Here is a 23,339-nt window from a genome sequence, read left to right as displayed (position 1 = left end):
AGTATCAGTCCTCTGGAGTATCTGTCCTCTGGAGTATCCGTCCTCTGGAGTATCAGACCTCTGGAGTATCCGTCCTCAGGAGTATCCGTCCTCAGGAGTATCCGTCCTCAGGAGTATCCGTCCTCAGGAGCATCAGACCTCAGGAGCATCAGTCCTCTGGAGTATCAGTCCTCAGGAGTATCCGTCCTCAGGAGTATCTGTCCTCAGGAGTATCTGTCCTCAGGAGTATCCGTCCTCAGGAGTATCCGTCCTCAGGAGTATCCGTCCTCAGGAGCATCAGACCTCAGGAGCATCAGTCCTCTGGAGTATCAGTCCTCTGGAGTATCAGACCTCTGGAGTATCTGTCCTCTGGATTATGAGTCCTCAGGAGTATCTGTCTTTAGGAGTATCAGTCTTCATGAATATCTGTCCTCAGGAGTATCTGTCCTTAGGAGTATCAGTCCTCATGAGTATCAGTCCTCATGAGTATCAGTCCTCAGGAGTATCAGTCTGCAGGCTTATCAGTCAGGCTTATCAGTCCTCAGGAGTATCAGTCCTCAGGAGTATCAGTCCTCATTAATATCAGTCCTCAGCAGTATCAGTCCTCAGGAGTAGGAAGAGTTTGGTCTCCTTGCTGTGGAAGTCTGGGTGCGAACGACTGTGAGAAAAATACATTCTATTCCCAAATGCATTAACATTTACGATCGTGGCTCTTGTTCGAGCCACTGCTCGCTCTGTTTGCTACAAATATACCGGGGTACACAGGGGGTACCCCGGTGTAGAAGACTCATGAGACCATAGGCTTACTGGTCAAATGCACACAAGGGGGTACTTCAGGGGTACTCCGGACAGAGCAAAAGTCAGTTGGTGGTACAGAAAAAGGTTACGGCTGGTCCACCTCATTCCTTTCATCTAAAGCCAAGAGCTCAATGTCGTTAGACTATTTTGTAGGGCTATAGTCTCCAGTTGGCCATAGCTCCTCTCTCTCAGCATATTGGAGCTATTTGTTTGAGTGGTGTGTGTTTGAGTGGTCTCTCTACAATAGAAAGCCTTATATTACATTATTCTCCCAGTTGCGAAACAGCCGACAGGGAGGAGGTGAGGGCCCTGGTGGAGTGGTGCCAGGAAAATAACCTCTCCCTCAATGTCAACACAATGAAGGAGCTGATCGTGGACTTCAGGAGACAGCAGAGGGAGCACGCAACCATTCACATCAACAGGGCCGCAGTGGAGAAGGTGGAAAAAAGCTTAAAGTTCCTCGGCGTACACATCACTGACAATGTAAAATGGTCCACCCACACAGACAGTGTGGTGAAGAAGGTGCAACAGCGCCTCTTCAACCTTGCCTTGGCCCCTAAGACCCTCACAAACTTTTACGGATGCACCATTGAGAGCATCCTGTCAGGCTGTATCACCGCCTGGTACGGCAACTGCACCGCCCTCAACCGCAGAGCTCTCCAGAGGATGCTGCGGCTTGCACATCGCATCACTGAGGGCACGCTGCCTGGCCTCCAGGACATCTACAGCACCCGGTGTCACAGGAAGTCAAAGAAGTTCATCAAGGCCTGTTCACCCCGCCGAGCCAAGGCCTGTTCACCCCGCTACCATCCAGAAGGGAGTGCATCATAGCCGGGACCCAGAGACTGACTGGTCACTTGAATAATGTTTACTCTTTAACCCACTTGCCGGGGCGGCAGCGTAGCTTTGTGGTTAGAGCGTTGGACTAGTAACCGGAAGGTTGCAAGTTCAAACCCCCGAACTGACAAGGTACAAATCTGTCGTTCTGCCCCTGAACAGGCAGTTAACCCACTGTTCCTAGGCCGTCATTGAAAATAAGAATTTGTTCTCAACTGACTTGCCTAGTTAAATAAAGGTAAAATAAAAAAATATGTACATGCTGGATTCTAGTCAAATTCATCCTATTTAACTATTGCTGTACATATACTATTCTATTCTTCAGATATACTACATATTCTATCCACAGACTGTCCATAATATCTATACATCCCATCACATATATATTTATACTCCGGAGTCCGACATTGCTCATCCTAATATTTCTATATTTCTTATTTCCATTATTTTCCTTTTTAGATGTGTGTGTATTGTTGTGTATTGTTAGATGTTACTGCACTGTTGGAGCTAGGAACAAGCATTTCACTACACCCAGAATTACATCTGCTAAATATATGTATGTGACCAATACAATTTGATTTGATTTTCTCCTCTCTCTGCTCTGTGGAAACTGGATCCAGGGGGTCTGTAAATCATGTAATTGCACAAATATTCTTCACAGGCTTTGATCCCACAAGAGCTAATCAAAGAACACACCCTCTTAGAAGAGGTACTGACTAACGGAGGATAAACTATACAAATAAAACAGTCAGACAGTCGTCTCTCCTGGCTGTGGATGAGGGAAGGGAAATTCCTTGGATATTGTCAACATGAAACGACTACCCTTTCACAGAGCCAGAAAAGGTACTATTATCCAACACACAGTATGTCTACAGAATAGCCTGGTAAATGGTATGCAATATACATTCACATTTAAACACAGCAGAGAGGGTAGAACTGTCAGCAGCAGTAAATATTTCACAGGATTGTAATGTATTCAATCATTGTGCATTTCGTCCTTACAAGAGGACCTTTTCTAAAATGTCAAGATCTTTAGAAAAATATTCCAAACAATGAAAAATAACGCTAGTTTCAAGTATAACAAAGGCTTGCCATTTTCCAGACTAAAGTTAAATCGAAGGAATGTAAATTAAAGATAATTATTCAAGTCCCTATGCTTTACAGCTGAACATAGAGAACTAATCGTAGACAGAGATATCAGCAGAGAGAACAATGCCAATGAATGGAAAGATGGAAACACCAACAGATAGAGAAAGATAGACCAAGATAAAGATAGCACAGACTAAGATAGACCAATATAAAGATAGCATAGAAAAGGATAGACCAAGATAAAGATAGCATAGAAAAGGATAGACCAAGATAAAGATAGCACAGACTAAGATAGACCAAGATAAAGATAGCATAGAAAAGGATAGACCAAGATAAAGATAGCATAGAAAAGGATAGACCAAGATAAAGATAGCACAGACTAAGATAGACCAAGATAAAGATAGCACAGAAAAGGATAGACCAAGATAAAGATAGCATAGAAAAGGATAGACCAAGATAAAGATAGCACAGACTAAGATAGACCAAGATAAAGATAGCATAGAAAAGGATAGACCAAGATAAAGATAGCATAGAAAAGGATAGACCAAGATAAAGATAGCACAGACTAAGATAGACCAAGATAAAGATAGCATAGAAAAGGATAGACCAAGATAAAGATAGCATAGAAAAGGATAGACCAAGATAAAGATAGCACAGTCTAAGATAGACCAAGATAAAGATAGACCAACATAAAGATAGCACAGACTAAGATAGACCAAGATAAAGATAGACCAAGATAAAGATAGACCAAGATAAAGATAGACCAAGATAAAGATAGACCAAGATAAAGATAGACCAAGATAAAGATAGACCAAGATAAAGATAGACCAAGATAAAGATAGACCAACATAAAGATAGCACAGACTAAGATAGACCAAGATAAAGATAGACCAAGATAAAGATAGACCAAGACTAAGATAGCACAAGACTAAGATAGCACAGACTAAGATAGACCAAGATAAAGATAGACCAAGATAAAGATAGACCAAGATAAAGATAGACCAAGATAAAGATAGACCAAGATAAAAATAGCACAGACTAAGATAGACCAACATAAAGATAGCACAGACTAAGATAGACCAACATAAAGATAGACCAAGATGAAGATAGACCAAGATGAAGATAGACCAAGATGAAGATAGACCAAGATGAAGATAGACCAAGATGAAGATAGACCAAGATGAAGATAGACCAAGATGAAGATAGACCAAGATGAAGATAGACCAAGATGAAGATAGACCAAGATGAAGATAGCACAGACTAAGATAGCACAGACTAAGATAGCACAGACTAAGATAGCACAGACTAAGATAGCACAGACTAAGATAGCACAGACTAAGATAGCACAGACTAAGATAGCACAGACTAAGATAGCACAGATTAAGATAGCACAGACTAAGATAGCACAGACTAAGATAGCACAGATTAAGATAGACCAAGATAAAGATAGACCAAGATAAAGATAGACCAAGATAAAGATAGACCAAGATAAAGATAGACCAAGATAAAGATAGACCAAGATAAAGATAGCACAGATTAAGATAGCACAGATTAAGATAGACCAAGATAAAGATAGCACAGACTAAGATAGACCAAGATAAAGATAGACCAAGATAAAGATAGACCAAGATAAAGATAGACCAAGATAAAGATAGCACAGATAAAGATAGCACAGACTAAGATAGCACAGACTAAGATAGCACAGACTAAGATAGCACAGACTAAGATAGCACAGACTAAGATAGACCAAGATAAAGATAGCACAGATTAAGATAGACCAAGATAAAGATAGCACAGACTAATATAGCACAGATTAAGATAGACCAACATAAAGATAGCACAGACTAAGATAGACCAAGATAAAGATAGACCAAGATAAAGATAGACCAAGATAAAGATAGCACAGATTAAGATAGACCAAGATAAAGATAGCAGACTAAGATAGACCAAGATAAAGATAGCAGACTAAGATAGACCAAGATAAAGATAGACCAAGATAAAGATAGCACAGACTAAGATAGACCAAGATAAAGATAGCACAGACTAAGATAGACCAAGATAAAGATAGACCAAGATAAAGATAGACCAAGATAAAGATAGACCAAGATAAAGATAGACCAAGATAAAGATAGACCAAGATAAAGATAGACCAAGATAAAAATAGCACAGACTAAGATAGACCAACATAAAGATAGCACAGACTAAGATAGACCAACATGAAGATAGACCAAGATGAAGATAGACCAAGATGAAGATAGACCAAGATGAAGATAGACCAAGATGAAGATAGCACAGACTAAGATAGCACAGACTAAGATAGACCAAGATAAAGATAGACCAAGATAAAGATAGCACAAGATAAAGATAGCACAGATTAAGATAGCACAGATTAAGATAGCACAGATTAAGATAGCACAGATTAAGATAGCACAGATTAAGATAGACCAAGATAAAGATAGCATAGATAAGCATAGACCAAGAGAAAGATAGCACAGACTAAGATAGATCAACATAAAGATAGCACAGACTAAGATAGACCAACATAAAGATAGACAAAGATAAAGATAGCATAGAGAAGGATAGACCAAGAGAAAGATAGCATAGATAAAGATAGCAATACAGTTGGCATAGAGAAAGATAGCATAGAGAAGGATAGACCAAGAGAAAGATAGCATAGATAAAGATAGAAATAAAGATAGCATAGAGAAAGATAGCAATAAAGATAGATAGACCAAGAGAAAGATAGCATAGATAAAAATAGACCAAGATAAAGATAGCATAGATAAAGATAGCAATAAAGATAGCATAGAGAAAGATAGCATAGAGAAGGATAGACCAAGAGAAAGATAGCATAGATAAAGATAGCAATAAAGATAGCATAGAGAAAGATAGCATAGAGAAGGATAGACCAAGAGAAAGATAGCATAGATAAAGATAACAATAAAGATAGCATAGAGAAAGATAGCAATAAATATAGCATCGAGAAAGATAGCAATAAAGATAGATAGACCAAGAGAAAGATAGCATAGATAAAGATAGCAATAAAGATAGCACAGATAAAGACAGACCAAAATAAAGATAGCATAGATAAAGACAGCAATAAAGATAGCATAGATGCAGATAGCATAGATAAAGACAGACCAAAATAAAGATAGCATAGATAAAGATAGCAATAAATATAGCATAGATGCAGAGAGCATAGATAAAGATAGACCAAAATAAAGATAGCATAGATAAAGATAGCAATAAAGATAGCATAGATGCAGATAGCATAGATAAAGATAGACCAAAATAAAGATAGCATAGATAAAGATAGCAATAAATATAGCATAGATGCAGAGAGCATAGATAAAGATAGACCAAAATAAAGATAGCATAGATAAAGATAGCAATAAAGATAGCATCGATGCAGATAGCATAGATAAAGATAGACCAAAATAAAGATAGCATAGATAAAGATAGCAATAAATATAGCATAGATGCAGATAGCATATATAAAGATAGACCAAAATAAAGATAGCATAGATAAAGATAGCATAGATAAAGATAACATAGAGAAAGATAGCATAGATAAAGATAGCATAGATCAAGATTGACCAAGATAAAGATAGGATATAGAGAGCAACACATGTGCTTAAGGGGTTGGGTGGCCCTGTCTTGACCATTGTGGAATCGCTACACCTTTTTGGGTTGATGTGATATTGTACCTGGTTGACCTGGTGACCTTTGACCTTGAGGCACAGTAATATCACACAGGACAGGTAAAAGCCCACAGAGTACTTGGTCTCATTGGATGGAACTCCATCTTCCTAAGACCGCCCTTGGGGAGTGCTTGGCTGGCTGGCTACTCAGACTACACAGTTTGGTGAGTGGGCTCTTACCTAGCCGAGATACACTCAGGAAACACACGCTCGAGTTGGAACACAAAAGGAGACCCATTCCACACGGAGTGCTAGTAAATTGCACTAATGTTCATTAGCTCAGTATCAGATCATAAAGATTGATGAGGAATAGATGTAACAAAATGGATTTGAATCACCACCTCATCTCCACAAATTAACCATCAGTAGGTAACAAATCATAAAAGCCCATTTTCCAGAGTAAGAGAGAACTTCTCTATCTAGGTGTCATGTCTACCCCCCTGTTAGCCACCCTGCCAGCTTAGTGGAGTCTGCCACTAGCATAGTCAGTGTGGTCAGCTCAGCTATCCCCATTGAGACCATGTCTGTGCCTCGATCTAGATTGGGCAAAACTAAACATGGCGGTGCTTGCTTTAGCAATCTCACTGGAATAAAGACCTCCTCCATTCCTGCTATTATTGAAAGAGATTGTGATCTCTCACATCTCAAATAGGGCTACTTAATGTCAGATCCCTCACTTCAAAGGCAGTTATAGTCAATGAACAAATCACTAATCTTGATGTGATTGGCCTGACTGAAACATGGCTTAAGCCTGATGAATTTACTGTGTTAAATGAGGCCTCTCCTCCTGGTTACACTAGTGACCATATCTCCTGCCATCCCGCAAAGGCGGAGGTGTTGCTAACATTTACAATATAAAATTTCAATTGACAAAAAAAACAATTGACTGCGTTTTCCTCTTTTGAGCTTCTAGTCATGAAATCTACGCAGTCTACTCAATCACTTTTTATAGCTACTGTTTATAGGCCTCCTGGGCCGTATACAGCGTTCCTCACTGAGTACCCTGAATTCCTACAGGACCTTGTAGCCATGGCAGATAATATTGAAATTTTGGTGACTTTAATATTCACCATTTTATTATGTTTGCAATCGCAACAAATAATCTGCTCAGACCCCAACCAAGGATCAAAAGCCGTGCTATAAATTCTCGGGCAACCCAAAGATTCCTAGATGCCCTTCCAGACTTCCTCCACCTACCCAAGGACGTCAGAGTACGAAAATCGGTTAACCACCTAACCGGGGAACTAAATTTAACCTTGTGTAGTACCCTAGATGCAGTCGCACCCCTAAAACAAAAAACATTTGTCATAAGAAACTAGCTCCCTGGTATTCAGAAAATACCTGAGCCCTGAAGCAAGCTTCCAGAAAATTGGAACGGAAATGGTTCTACACCAAACTGGAAGTCTTCTGACTAGCATGGAAAGAATCGAAGAGCCCTCACTGCTGCTCGATCATCCTATTTTTCCAACCTAATTGAGGAGAATAAGAACAATCCAAAATGTATTTTTGATACTGTTGCAAAGCTAACTAAAAAGCAGCATTCCCCAAGAGAGCATGGCTTTCACTTCAGCAGTGATACATTCATGAACTTCTTTGAGGAAAAGATCATGATCATTAGAAAGCAAATTACGGACTCCTCTTTAAATCTGGGTATTCCTCCAAAGCTCAGTTGTCCTGAGTCTGCACAACACTGCCAGGACCTAGGATCAAGGGAGACACTCAAGTTTTTTAATCCTATATCTCTTGACACAGTGATGAAAATAGTCTTGGCCTCTGAACCTTCAAACTGCATACTGGACCTTATTCCAACTAAACTAGTGAAAGAGCTGCTTCCTGTGCTTGGCCCTTCTATGTTGAATATAATAAACAGCTCCCTATCCACCGGATGTGTACCACACTCACTAAAAGTGGCCGTAATAAAGCCTCTCTGGAAAAAGCCAAACCCAGAAGAAAAAAAAAATATCGGCCTATATCGAATCTCCCATTCGTCTCAAAATAAATGTTAAAAGCTGTTGTGCAGTAACTCACTACCTTCCTGAAGACAGACAATGTATACAAAACGCTTCAGTCTGGTTTTAGACCCCGTCATAGCACTGAGACTACACTTGTGAAGGTGGTAAATTACCTTTTAATGGCGTCAGACCAAGGCTCTACATCTGTCCTCATGCTCCTAGACCTTAGTGCTGTTTTTGATACCATCGATCACCACATTCATTTGGAGATATTGGAAACCCAAATTGGTCTACACGGACAAGTTCTGGCCTGGTTTAGATCTTATCTGTCGGAAAGATATCAGTTTGTATCTGTGGATGGTTTGTCTTCTGACAAATCAACTGTACATTTCGGTGTTCCTCAAGGCTTCGTTTTAGGATCACTAATGTTTTCACTATATATATTTTACCTCTTGGTGATGTCATTCGGAAACATAATGTTAACTTTCACTGCTATGAAGACGATACACAGCTGTACATTTCAATGAAACATGCTGAAGCCCCAAAATTGCCCTCACTGGAAGCCTGTGTTTCAGACATAAGGAAGTGGATGGCTGCAAAAGTTTTACTTTTAAACTCAGACAAAACAGAGATGCTAGTTCTAGGTCCCAAGAAACAAAGAGATCTGTTGGATCTGACAATTAATATTGATGGTTGTACAGTCATCTCAAATAAAACTGTGAAGGACCTCGGCGTTACTCTAGACCCTGATCTCTCTTTTGACGAACATATCAAGAATATACTTTTTTCTATCTTCGTAACATTGAAAAAATCTGAAATTTTCTGTCCAAAAATTGTGCAGAAAAATGTATCTATGCTTTTGTCACTTCTAGATTAGACTACTGCAATGCTCTACTTTCCGGTTACCTGGATAAAGCACTAAATAATCTTCAGTTAGTGCTAAACACGGATGCAAGAATCTTGTCTAGAACCAAAAGATTGTATCATATTACTCCAGTGCTAGTCTCTCTACACTGGCTTCCTGTTAAGGCTAGGAATAATGTCAAGGTTTTACTGCTAACCTAACTAAGCATTACATGGGCTTGCTCCTACCTATCTTTCCAATTTGGTCCTGCCGTACATACCTACACGTACGCTACGGTCACAAGATGCAGGCCTCCTTACTGTCCCTAGAATTTCTAAGCAAACGGCTGGAGGCAGGACTTTCTCCTATAGAATTACATTTTTATGAAATGGTCTGCCTATCCATGTGAGAGATGCAGACTCGGTCGCGACCTTTAAGTCTTTATTGAAGACTCATCTCTTCAGTAGGTCCTATGATTGAGTGTAGTCTGGCCCAGGGGTGTGCAGGTGAACGGAAAGGCACTGGAGCGATGAACCGCTGTCTCTAAATCTGAATGACCGGCTATGTTGCACCCTCTACAACCACTGTGATTATTATTATCTGACCCTGCTGGTCATCTACGAACGTTTGAACATCTTGGCCATGTTCTGTTATAATCTCCACCCGGCACAGCCAGAAGAAGACTGGCCATCCCTCAGAGCCTGGTTCCTCTCTAGGTTTCTTCCTAGGTTCTGATCTTTCTAGGGAGTTTTTCCTAGCCACCGTGCTTCTACATCGGCACTGCTTGCTGTTTGGGGTTTTTAGTCTAGGTTTCTGTACAGCATTTTGTGACATCGGCTGATGTAAAAAGGGCTTTATAAATAAATTTGATTGATTGGTGTGGGCAGCTACTGAACAGCTACTGAACAGCTACTGACGCTATCCTGGGCCAAACCCTTTGGTTAAGCAAGCTCCCTGCCTCTACAGTACCAGGCTGACCAAACAGAACATGACCCACAATTTTAATCGCATCTCTAGGGTATTATCTCTCCAATAGCCTCAGTCTCAGTCTGTGTGTGTGTGTGTTCCACTGCAGCAATATGTCAAAGGAAGCCCTCCTGTATAGGAGGCTGTGTGCTGAGGGTGCAGTGTGTGTGTGTGTGTGTGTGTGTGTGTGTGTGTGTGTGTGTGTGTGTGTGTAGTTGTAAATTTGCCAGTCTAGTCTTAGTCATTTTGACTAAAATATCATTTGAATAATGATTTAGTCATTTCCATTATCATTTAGTCATTATAGATATTGTCAAAATGACAAAAACTGTTTGCCATTTTAGTCAACTAAATGCCCTTTAATTTTAGTCACATCACATTTGTATTGTCTCATTTTACCTATAGTAAACATAAATCACTGACTCATCAATATTCGACAGACCCCTCAGCAACATTGGTGTCCAAAAGTATAACGTGAGTTAATGACTGTTTTGCCAGGTGATGTAGTCGAGCCACTGAACCTTGAGTCTGAAATCGAGTCCCAGGTCCTTACGTTGCGTCCCGTTGAACGACATGCCCCAGGTTGTTAGCTATAGCTAGCTAACGAGGTAACGTGACTGAACAATGTGTAGCCTAAACAAATGGTTAGCGGTCTGTTCCTGCATGTAGCCTTGTTTACGGCCTGCCAATGCACGATAGAACGGAGAAAAACATAGTGCCGGTATTATGGGTCATATTTTATGAATGGTATTATGGGTCATATTTTTTGAATGGTATTATGGGTCATATTTTATGAATGGTATTATGGGTCATGTTTTTTGAATGGTATTATGGGTCATATTTTTTGAATGGTATTATGGGTCATATTTTTTGAATGGTATTATGGGTCATATTTTTTGAATGGTATTATGGGTCATATTTTATGAATGGTATTATGGGTCATATGTTCTTAATGGTATTATGGGTCATATTTTTTGAATGGTATTATGGGTCATATTTTTTGAATGGTATTATGGGTCATATTTTCTTAATGGTATTATGGGTCATATTTTTTGAATGGTATTATGGGTCATATTTTTTGAATGGTATTATGGGTCATATTTTTTGAATGGTATTATGGGTCATATTTTCTTAATGGTATTATGGGTAATATTTTCTTAATGGTAAGGACTAGAATCAAGAACTGCACAGTGCATCTGTGCTGCTAATATTAATTGTGATTGTCGATGAAAATCTCTATCTCTCCAAACACTCTTGTCCAGTCCACTGGACAGCGATAATTTCGTCATGTCTCATTTTAGTGAAATGAAATGAAAAATAATTTATGTTAGTTATATTTTTTTCTGGGTCTATTTTGTCAATTACGGTCTCATCAACTACCACAAAAAAATGGCTGAGTCATGATTTTTGTTGACGAAATCAACACTGGTGTGTGTGTGTACGCGCGTGTCTGTGTGTTAATCACAGAGACATGCCCTCCTGATAATAATGATTTATTGTGCTAAAAAACAACGTATAGAGCCAGTCACAGATTAAGTCTAGTCTAGTCTTGGACTGAAACGCATGCTTCATGGGTGCACTAACTAACCTCCACCAAATGGGGCCCATATGACCCTGTGTACTAACCTCCACCAAATGGGGCCAATATGACCCTGTGTACTAACCTCCACCAAATGGGGCCAATATGACCCTGTGTACTAACCTCCACCAAGTGGGGCCAATATGACTCTGTGTACTAACCTCCACCAAATGGGGCCCATATGACCCTGTGTACTAACCTCCACCAAATGGGGCCAATATGACCCTGTGTACTAACCTCCACCAAATGGGGCCAATATGACCCTGTGTACTAACCTCCACCAAGTGGGGCCAATATGACCCTGTGTACTAACCTCCACCAAATGGGGCCCATATGACCCTGTGTACTAACCTCCACCAAATGGGGCCAATATGACCCTGTGTACTAACCTCCACCAAATGGGGCCCATATGACCCTGTGTACTAACCTCCACCAAATGGGGCCAATATGACCCTGTGTACTAACCTCCACCAAATGGGGCCAATATGACCCTGTGTACTAACCTCCACCAAATGGGGCCCATATGACCCTGCGTACTAACCTCCACCAAATGGGGCCCATATGACCCTGCGTATGGTTTTCACCCAATCCTCCATGTCATTCTGGGTGCTGGCCATAAGAAGGTATGTCTCATGATTCGCTGTCATCCGCTCCCTGTCTCCTCCTGCAAGGAAGGAAGAGCAGAATGAAGGAACAACAAAGCGTGAGTAAAACATGAAGACTTGACCGTGACCGAAGAGGTCAAAATGTCTCCATGGAAACCACATGGAACAGTGGAGGCTGCTGAGGGGAGGACGGCTCACAATAACGGCTGAAACAGAGCGAATGGAATGGCATCAAACACCTGGAAACCATGTGTTTTGTTTATTTTGACCATTCCACTAGACCATCCTCCCAAATTAAAGTGCCACCAACCTCCTTTGACATAGAATGCATAGTTTCTTTTTTTATCATTCGAAAACATTAAATGGTAGGGTACGATAATAACAGTTATCATCTGCTATAACATTACTAACATAATAAGAACACAATAAATTGTCAAAACCACAGTAAATTACTTATTCAATAATAACAGTGTCAGCCTAACAGATGCTTGTCGGAAGTGGGTCTGTGGAGTTACAATGGTCTGTAATTACAGTGTGACTTAGAGGGGGTCATTGACGCCCCAAGGGCTGACAAAATCAAGGTGCGGACAGACACAAACATCAAGGGCTTTCACAGTCTCAGAGTGTGTGTGTGTGTGTGTGTGTGTGTGTGTGTGTGTGTGTGTGTGTGTGTGTGTGTGTGTGTGTAACATCAAGGGCTCTCAGCCTCACACACCAGGAGTATGCCTTTCAGACAGACCAGATGTACAACCTTAGAGACATTTTACCTCTATGGCCTGATAATCACACCAACTGTCTATGGCCTGATAATCACACCAACACTGTCTATGGCCTGATAATCACACCAACTGTCTATGGCCTGATCACACCAACACTGTCTATGGCCTGATAATCACACCAACACTGTCTATGGCCTGATAATCACACCAACTGTCTATGGCCTGATAATCACACCAACACTGTCTATGGCCTGATAATCACACCAACTGTCTATGGCCTGATCACACCAACACTGTCTATGGCCTGATCACACCAACACTGTCTATGGCCTGATAATCACACCAACACTGTCTATGGCCTGATAATCACACCAACACTGTCCATGGCCTGATAATCACACCAAATGTCTATGGCCTGATAATCACACCAACACTGTCTAAGGCCTGATAATCACACCAACTGTCTATGGCCTGATAATCACACCAACACTGTCTATGGCCTGATAATCACACCAACACTGTCTATGGCCTGATAATCACACCAACACTGTCTATGGCCTGATAATCACACCAACTGTCTATGGCCTGATCACACCAACACTGTCTATGGCCTGATCACACCAACATAGTCTATGGCCTGATAATCACACCAACACTGTCTATGGCCTGATAATCACACCAACACTGTCTATGGCCTGATAATCACACCAACACTGTCTATGGCCTGATCACACAAACACTGTCTATGGCCTGATAATCACACCAACACTGTCTATGACCTGATCACACCAACACTGTCTATGGCCTAACTGTCTGTCCACACTAATAGCTTAAGATACTACCGTAATGTAGTGTATATAAGATACTACCGTAATGTAGTGTATATAAGATTTTACCGTAATGTAGTGTATATAAGATACTACCGTAATGTAGTGTATATAAGATACTACCGTAATGTAGTGTATATAAGATACTACCGTAATGTAGTGTATATAAGATACTACCGTAATGTAGTGTATATAAGATACTACCGTAATGTAGTGTATTTAAGATACTACCGTAATGTAGTCTATATAATATACTACCGTAATGTAGTGTATATAAGATACTACCGTAATGTAGTGTATTTAAGATACTACCGTAATGTAGTGTATATAAGATTTTACCGTAATGTAGTGTATATAAGATACTACCGTAATGTAGTGTATATAAGATTTTACCGTAATGTAGTGTATATAAGATACTACCGTAATGTAGTGTATTTAAGATACTACCGTAATGTAGTGTATTTAAGATACTACCGTAATGTAGTGTATTTAAGATACTACCGTAATGTAGTGTATATAAGATACTACCGTAATGTAGTGTATATAAGATACTACCGTAATGTAGTGTATATAAGATACTACCGTAATGTAGTGTATTTAAGATACTACCGTAATGTAGTGTATATAAGATTTTACCGTAATGTAGTGTATATAAGATACTACCGTAATGTAGTGTATATAAGATTTTACCGTAATGTAGTGTATATAAGATACAACCGTAATGTAGTGTATTTAAGATACTACCGTAATGTAGTGTATTTAAGATACTACCGTAATGTAGTGTATATAAGATACTACCGTAATGTAGTGAAAACAAGATACTACTGTAATGTAGTGTATTTAAGATAATACCGTAATGCAGTGTATACAAGATACTACCGTAATGTAGTGTATTTAAGATACTACCGTAATGTAGTGTATTTAAGATACTACCGTAATGTAGTGTATATAAGATACTACCGTAATGTAGTGTATACAAGATACTACCGTAATGAAGTGTATACAAGATAATACCGTAATGCAGTGTATACAAGATAATACCGTAATGCAGTGTATACAAGATAATACCGTAATGCAGTGTATACAAGATACTACTGTAATGTAGTGAAAACAAGATACTACCGTAATGTAGTGAAAATAAGATACTACCGTAATGTAGTTGTAAGGGTTTTCTGGTGAAAGAGAAGCGGACCAAAAAGCAGCATGGTGGTTATTCATGTGCTTTAATTTATAAAGAAACTACACATGAGATAACTAACAAAAACAACAAACGTGAGAAAACCTAAAACAGTCCTATCTGGTGCAAACACAGAGACAGGAACAATCACCCACAAACACACAGTGAAACCCAGGCTACCTAAGTATGATTCTCAATCAGAGACAACTAATGACACCTGCCTCTGATTGAGAACCATACTAGGCCGAAAACAAAGAAATGCCCAAAACCTAGAAAAACAAACATAGACTGCCCACCCAACTCACGCCCTGACCATACTAACTAAATACAAAACACAGGAAATAAAGGTCAGAACGTGACAGTAGTGTATACAAGATAATACCGTAATGCAGTGTATACAAGATAATACTGTAATGTAGTGAAAACAAGATACTACCGTAATGTAGTGAAAACAAGATACTACGGTAATGTAGTCTATATAATATACTACCGTAATGTAGTGTATAAGATACTACCGTAATGTAGTGTATTTAAGATACTACCGTAATGTAGTGTATATAAGATACTACCGTAATGTAGTGTATTTAAGATACTACCGTAATGTAGTGTATATAAAATACTATCGTAATGTAGTATATATAAGATAATTCCGTAATGTAGTCTATATAATATAATTCTGTAATGTAGTGTATAAGATAATTCCGTAATATAGTCTATATAATATACTACCGTAATGTTGTGTATATCAGATATTACTGTAATGTAGTGTATATAAGATAATACCGTAATGCAGTGTATACAAAATAATACTGTAATGTAGTGAAAACAAGATACTACCGTAATGTAGTGAAAACAAGATACTACCGTAATGTAGTGTATTTAAGATACTACCGTAATGTAGTGTATATAAGATACTACCGTAATGTAGTGTATACAAGATACTACCGTAATGTAGTGTATACAAGATAATACCGTAATGCAGTGTATACAAGATAATACCGTAATGCAGTGTATACAAGATACTACTGTAATGTAGTGAAAACAAGATACTACCGTAATGTAGTGAAAACAAGATACTACCGTAATGTAGTGTATACAAGATAATACTGTAATGTAGTGAAAACAAGATACTACCGTAATGTAGTGAAAACAAGATACTACCGTAATGTAGTGTATTTAAGATACTACCGTAATGTAGTGTATATAAGATACTACCGTAATGTAGTGTATACAAGATACTACCGTAATGTAGTGTATACAAGATAATACCGTAATGCAGTGTATACAAGATAATACCGTAATGCAGTGTATACAAGATACTACTGTAATGTAGTGAAAACAAGATACTACCGTAATGTAGTGAAAACAAGATACTACCGTAATGTAGTGTATACAAGATAATACTGTAATGTAGTGAAAACAAGATACTACCGTAATGTAGTGAAAACAAGATACTACCGTAATGTAGTGTATTTAAGATACTACCGTAATGTAGTGTATATAAGATACTACCGTAATGTAGTGTATACAAGATACTACCGTAATGTAGTGTATACAAGATAATACCGTAATGCAGTGTATACAAGATAATACCGTAATGCAGTGTATACAAGATACTACTGTAATGTAGTGAAAACAAGATACTACCGTAATGTAGTGAAAACACGATACTAACGTAATGTAGTGTATACAAGATAATACCGTAATGCAGTGTATACAAGATAATACTGTAATGTAGTGAAAACAAGATACTACCGTAATGTAGTGAAAACAAGATACTACCGTAATGTAGTCTATATAATATACTACAGTAATGTAGTGTATATAAGATACTACCGTAATGTAGTGTATTTAAGATACTACCGTAATGTAGTGTATATAAGATACTACCGTAATGTAGTGTATTTAAGATACTACCGTAATGTAGTGTATATAAAATACTATCGTAATGTAGTATATATAAGATAATTCCGTAATGTAGTCTATATAATATAATTCTGTAATGTAGTGTATATAAGATAATTCCGTAATATAGTCTATATAATATACTACCGTAATGTTGTGTATATCAGATATTACTGTAATGTAGTGTATATAAGATAATACCGTAATGCAGTGTATACAAGATAATACTGTAATGTAGTGAAAACAAGATACTACCGTAATGTAGTGTATACAAGATAATACTGTAATGTAGTGTATATAAGATACTACCGTAATGTAGTGAAAACAAGATACTACTGTAATGTAGTGTATACAAGATAATACTGTAATGTAGTGAAAACAAGATACTACCGTAATGTAGTGTATATAAGATACTACCGTAATGTAGTGAAAACAAGATACTACTGTAATGTAGTGTATACAAGATAATACTGTAATGTAGTGAAAACAAGATACTACCGTAATGTAGTGTATACAAGATACTACCGTAATGTAGTGTATACAAGATACTACCGTAATGTAGTGTATATGATAGCCACTCCCTTATTTTCCCCTCGGGCTGGCTGAGTATCCTGTATCAGGCTCTCTGTGGAAAACGGCTCTAAAACACTCACTTAGACATTTGATACATGTCGTTGGAGGGCTTGAAGGGGCTTGACTAAGCTTCCAGATGCAACGCTCTTATTACCGTGACAACAGTACCAGACCTGTGTACCAGCCAAACCCCTCGTGGAAATGTGTACTGTAAACCTGGGACCAGTCAAATGACATTCTTCAGATAGAGATCTTGTACGAATCTTGTTGAAGTCTGCTTGGAGATGTAGCCTAGTAGTTAACAGAGAAATGATTGGGCACAGACTAAATTATGAATGTGGCTGGTGCTGTCTGCACCTCTCCCCAGAGACCTCTTCCATTCTCTCCATTGATTTTCATCCAGTAGGAGATATCGCTGTGTCAGCGATTAACAATGTATTTATAGAACTGCAGCATGAATACCAACCCGTGTTAAGTCAGGATCATGACACTGTAAACTAACCTGTGTGTTTAGTCAGGATCATGACACTGTAAACTAACCCATGTGTTTAGTCAGGCTGTAAACTAACCCATGTGTTTAGTCAGGATGTAAACTAACCCATGTGTTTAGTCAGGATCATGACACTGTAAACTAACCTGTGTGTTTAGTCAGGATCATGACACTGTAAAACTAAATTTTTCTCATGATGTCAAGCAAAGCAGCACTGAGTTTGAAGGTAGGCTTTGAAATACATCCACACGTACACCTCCAATTGACTCAAATTATGTCAATTAGCCTATCAGAAGCTTCTAAAGCCACGAAATCATTTTCTGGAATTTTCCAAGCTGTTTAAAGGCACAGTCAACTTAGTGTATTTAAACGTCTGGCCCACTGGAATTGTGATACAGTGAATTATAAGTGAAATAATCTGTCTGTACACAATTGTTGGAAAAATGACTTGTGTCATGCACAAAGTAGATGTCCTAACCGACTGGCCAAAACTATAGTTTGTTGACAAGGAATTTGTGGAGTGGTTGAAAAAACTGTTTAATGACTCCACCCTAAGTGTATGTAACCTTCCGACTTCAACTTTATATACACTGAGTGTACAAAACATTAAGAACACCTGTTCTTTCCATTACATAGACTGACCAGGTGAATCCAGGTGAAAGCTCTGATCCCTTATTGATGTAACAATTGAGAAATTATTTGTATGTGTGCCATTCAAAGAGGTGAAAGGGCAAGACAAAAGATGTAAGTGCCTTTGAACGGGGTATGTTAGTAGATGCCTGGCGCACCGGTTTGTGTCAAGAACTGCAACGCTGCTGGGTTTTTCACACTCAACAGTTTCCCGTGTGTATCAAGAATGGTCCACCACCCAAAGGACATCCAACCAACTTGACACAACTGTAGGAAGCATTGTTGTCAACATGGGCCAACATTAGAGGTCGACCGATTAATCGGAATGGCCGATTAATTGGGGCCGATTTCAAGTTTTCATAACAATCAGAAATCAGTATTTTTGGGCACCGATTTGTCGATTATTATTATTATTATTATTTTTACACCTTTATTTAATCTTTATTTAACTTGGCAAGTCAGTTAAGAACACATTCTTATTTTCAATGACGGCCTAGAAACGGTGGGTTAACTGCCTCGTTCAGGGGCAGAGCGACAGATTTTCACCTTGTCAGCTCGGCGGATAAAATCTTGCAACCGTACAGTTAACTAGTCCAACGCAATAACGACCTGCCTCTCTCTCGTTGCACTCCACAAGGAGACTGTTACGCAAATGCAGTAAGCCAAGGTAAGTTGCTAGCTAGCATTACATTTATCTTGTAAAAAACAATCAATCATAATCACTAGTTAACTACACATGGTTGATGATATTACTAGATATTATCTAGCGTGTCCTGCGTTGCATATAATCTGACTGAGCAAACAAGCATACAAGTATCTGACTGAGCGGTGGTAGGCAGAAGCAGGCGCGTAAACATTCATTCAAACAGCACTTTCGTGCGTTTTGCCAGCAGCTCTTCGTTGTGCGTCAAGCATTGCACTGTTTATGACTTCAAGCCTATCAACTCCCGAGATGAGGCTGGTGTAACCGAAGTGAAATGGCTGGCTAGTTAGCGCGCGCTAATAGCGTTTCAAAATTCACTCGCTCTGAGCCTTGGGGTGGTTGTTTCCCTTGCTCTGCATGGGTAACGCTGCTTCGATGTGGTGGCTGTTGTCGTTGTGTTGCTGGTTCGAGCCCAGGGAGGAGCGAGGAGAGGGATGGAAGCTATACTGTTACACTGGCAATACTAAAGTGACGATAAGAACATCCAATAGTCAACGGTTAATTAAATACAAATGGTATAGAGGGAAATAGTCCTATAATTCCTATAATAACTACAACCTAAAACATCTTACCTGGGAATATTGAAGACTCATGTTAAAAGGAACCACCAGCTTTCATATGTTCTCATGTTTTGAGCAAGGAACTTAAACGTTAGCTTTCTTACAAAGCACATATTGCACTTTTACTTTCTTCTCCAACACTTTGTTTTTGCATTATTTAAACCAAATTGAACATGTTTCATTATTTATTTGAGGCTAAATTGATTTTATTGATGTATTATATTAAGTTAAAATAAGTGTTCATTCAGTATTGTTGTAATTGTCATTATTACAAAAAAAAATTTTTTTTAATCGTCCGATTAATCGGTATCTGCTTTTTTGGTCCTCCAATAATCGGTATCGGCGTTGAAAAATCATAAATGGTCGACCTCTAGCCAACATCCTCGTGGAATGCTTTTGACACCTTATAGAGTCCATGCCCTGACGAATTGAGGCAGTTCTGAGGGCAATATTGGGCATTAAGGTGTTCTTTTTAAAATGTTTGAACTTTTTACCCCCTTTTCTCCCATATAGGTAGTTACAGTCTTTTCCCATCCCTGCAACTCCCGTACGGGCTACAGAGAGGCGAAGGTTGAGAGCCATGCATCCTCCAAAACACGACCCTGCCAAGATGCACTGCTTCTTGACACACTGCTCGCTTAACCCGGAAGCCAGGGGCACAAATGTTTCGGAGGAAACACTATTCAAATGGCGAATGAAGTCAGCGTGCATGTACCCGGCCCACCACAAGGAGTCACTAGAGCGCGAGGGGACAAGGTCATCCAGGCCGGCCAAACCCTCCTCTAACCCAATTGTGCGCCGCCTCATGGGTCTTCCGGTTGCAGCCGGCTGCGACACAGCCTGGGATGGAACCCGGCTCTGTAGTGATGCCTCAAGCACTGCGGTGCAATGCCTTAGACCACTGAGCCACTCGGGAGGCCAGGAAGGTGTTCTTAATGTTTTGGCTTGCTGTGACAGTCAAGACATATTACTAGTGAACGAGACTACATTAACAAATTCAATGGAATGTAAATGGAATAAAAATTAATTTTCAGTCATCGTGGACAACCTGTCTTGAAAAACCAGACAAACAATAAATAAAGCAGTCAATTAACAACCATAAAGCTCACAGCATCAAGGCTCTCCCAACCCACTCTAGTTTCCCTTTACCTGGCTCTCCCTCCCTCTACCTGGCTCTCCCTCCCTCCCTTTACCTGGCTCTCCCTCCCTCCCTTTACCTGGCTCTCCCTCCCTTTACCTGGCTCTCCCTCCCTCCCTTTACCTGGCTCTCCCTCCCTCCCTCCCTCCCTTTACCTGGCTCTCCCTCCCTCCCTTCATCTGGCTCTCCCTCCCTTTACCTGGCTCTCCCTCCCTCCCTCCCTTCACCTGGCTCTCCCTCCCTTTACCTGGCTCTCCCTCCCTCCCTTTACCTGGCTCTCCCTCCCTTTACCTGGCTCTCCCTCCCTCCCTTTACCTGGCTCACCCTCCCTCCCTTTACCTGGCTCTCCCTTACATTTACATTTAAGTCATTTAGCAGACGCTCTTATCCAGAGCGACTTACAAATTGGTGCATTCACCTTATGACATCCAGTGGAACAGTAGTGCATCTAAATCTTTTAAGGGGGGTGAGAGGGATTACTTTATCCTATCCTAGGTATTCCTTAAAGAGGTGGGGTTTCAGGTGTCTCCGGAAGGTGGTGATTGACTCCGCTGTCCTGGCGTCGTGAGGGAGTTTGTTCCACCATTGGGGGGCCAGAGCAGCGAACAGTTTTGACTGGGCTGAGCGGGAACTGTACTTCCTCAGTGGTAGGGAGGCGAGCAGGCCAGAGGTGGATGAACGCAGTGCCCTTGTTTGGGTGTAGGGCCTGATCAGAGCCTGGAGGTACTGAGGTGCCGTTCCCCTCACAGCTCCGTAGGCAAGCACCATGGTCTCCCTCCCTTTACCTGGCTCTCCCTCCCTCCCTTTACCTGGCTCTCCCTCCCTCCCTTTACCTGGCTCTCCCTTCCTCCCTTTACCTGGCTCTCCCTCCCTTTACCTGGCTCTCCCTCCCTCCCTTTACCTGGCTCTCCCTCCCTCCCTTTACCTGGCTCTCCCTTCCTCCCTTTACCTGGCTCTCCCTCCCTTTACCTGGCTCTCCCTCCCTCCCTTTACCTGGCTCTCCCTTCCTCCCTTTACCTGGCTCTCCCTTCCTTTACCTGGTTATCCCTCCCTTTACCTGGCTCTCCCTCCCTCCCTTTACCTGGCTCTCCCTTCCTCCCTTTACATGGCTCTCCCTTCCTTTACCTGGTTATCCCTCCCTTTACCTGGCTCTCCCTCCCTCCCTTTACCTGGCTCTCCCTTCCTCCCTTTACCTGGCTCTCCCTCCCTTTACCTGGCTCTCCCTCCCTCCCTTTACCTGGCTCTCCCTCCCTCCCTTTACCTGGCTCTCCCTTCCTCCCTTTACCTGGCTCTCCCTTCCTCCCTTTACCTGGCTCTCCCTCCCTCCCTTTACCTGGCTCTCCCTTCCTCCCTTTACCTGGCTCTCCCTTCCTTTACCTGGTTATCCCTCCCTTTACCTGGCTCTCCCTCCCTCCCTTTACCTGGCTCTCCCTCCCTCCCTTTACCTGGCTCTCCCTTCCTCCCTTTACCTGGCTCTCCCTTCCTTTACCTGGTTATCCCTCCCTTTACCTGGCTCTCCCTCCCTCCCTTTACCTGGCTCTCCCTCCCTCCCTTTACCTGGCTCTCCCTTCCTCCCTTTACCTGGCTCTCCCTTCCTTTACCTGGTTATCCCTCCCTTTACCTCTACCTGGCTCAGCAGGTATCCTCACATGTTTTTCACTGGCTCTGATTGTGAAATACGTATCCTGATGGATGATTAATGGACTATAGATCCAGGAACAACAAAATAATGATGATCCAGGACCATGTCCAAATTAGTGAAATCAGGACATCCTGTGCCCTTGATGGCAGTGTGACCAGATTCACAAAACACTTCTCACGCAAAAACTTGAGAAGTAAAACAAAACAAAAATAATATGAAGATGATTAGAATGTTTTAAGAATATTATTAATTATAGAATTTTTATTTTATTTATAAATGTTATTTTATCTCAATTTTGTATTCTTTTTTTGTTTGTTATTTATTTATTTTTTTTAATTTTTACCCCCTTTTTCTCCCCAATTTCATGGTATCCAATTGTTGTAGTAGCTACTATCTTGTCTCACCGCTACAACTCCCATACGGGCTCGGGAGAGACGAAGGTTGAAAGTCATGCGTCCTCCGATACACAACCCAACCAAGCCGCACTGCTTCTTAACACAGTGCGCATCCAACCCGGAAGCCAGCCGCACCAATGTGTCGGAGGAAACTCCGTGCACCCGGCCACCTTGGCTAGCGCACACTGCGCCCAGCCCGCCTCAGGAGTCGCTGGTGCGCGATGAGACAA

General features: G+C 40.5%; 1 protein-coding gene across 1 annotated transcript in view; it reads right to left on the bottom strand.

Moving 5' to 3' along the window:
• The window catches only part of arhgap24 (Rho GTPase activating protein 24), a 231,365-nt gene that overhangs the window by 25,748 nt on the left and 182,278 nt on the right, over positions 1 to 23,339 (bottom strand). The window contains 1 exon segment of the mRNA XM_065007614.1: positions 12,287 to 12,409. Within this exon segment, the coding sequence (XP_064863686.1) occupies positions 12,287 to 12,409 (123 nt within the window).

The sequence above is a fragment of the Oncorhynchus nerka genome, linkage group LG22 (assembly GCF_034236695.1).
Source record: "Oncorhynchus nerka isolate Pitt River linkage group LG22, Oner_Uvic_2.0, whole genome shotgun sequence".
NCBI classification, from domain to species: Eukaryota; Metazoa; Chordata; class Actinopteri; order Salmoniformes; family Salmonidae; genus Oncorhynchus; species Oncorhynchus nerka.
The sequence above is the reverse complement of the archived record's forward strand: the minus strand, read 5'-3'. Positions and strand labels throughout refer to the sequence as shown.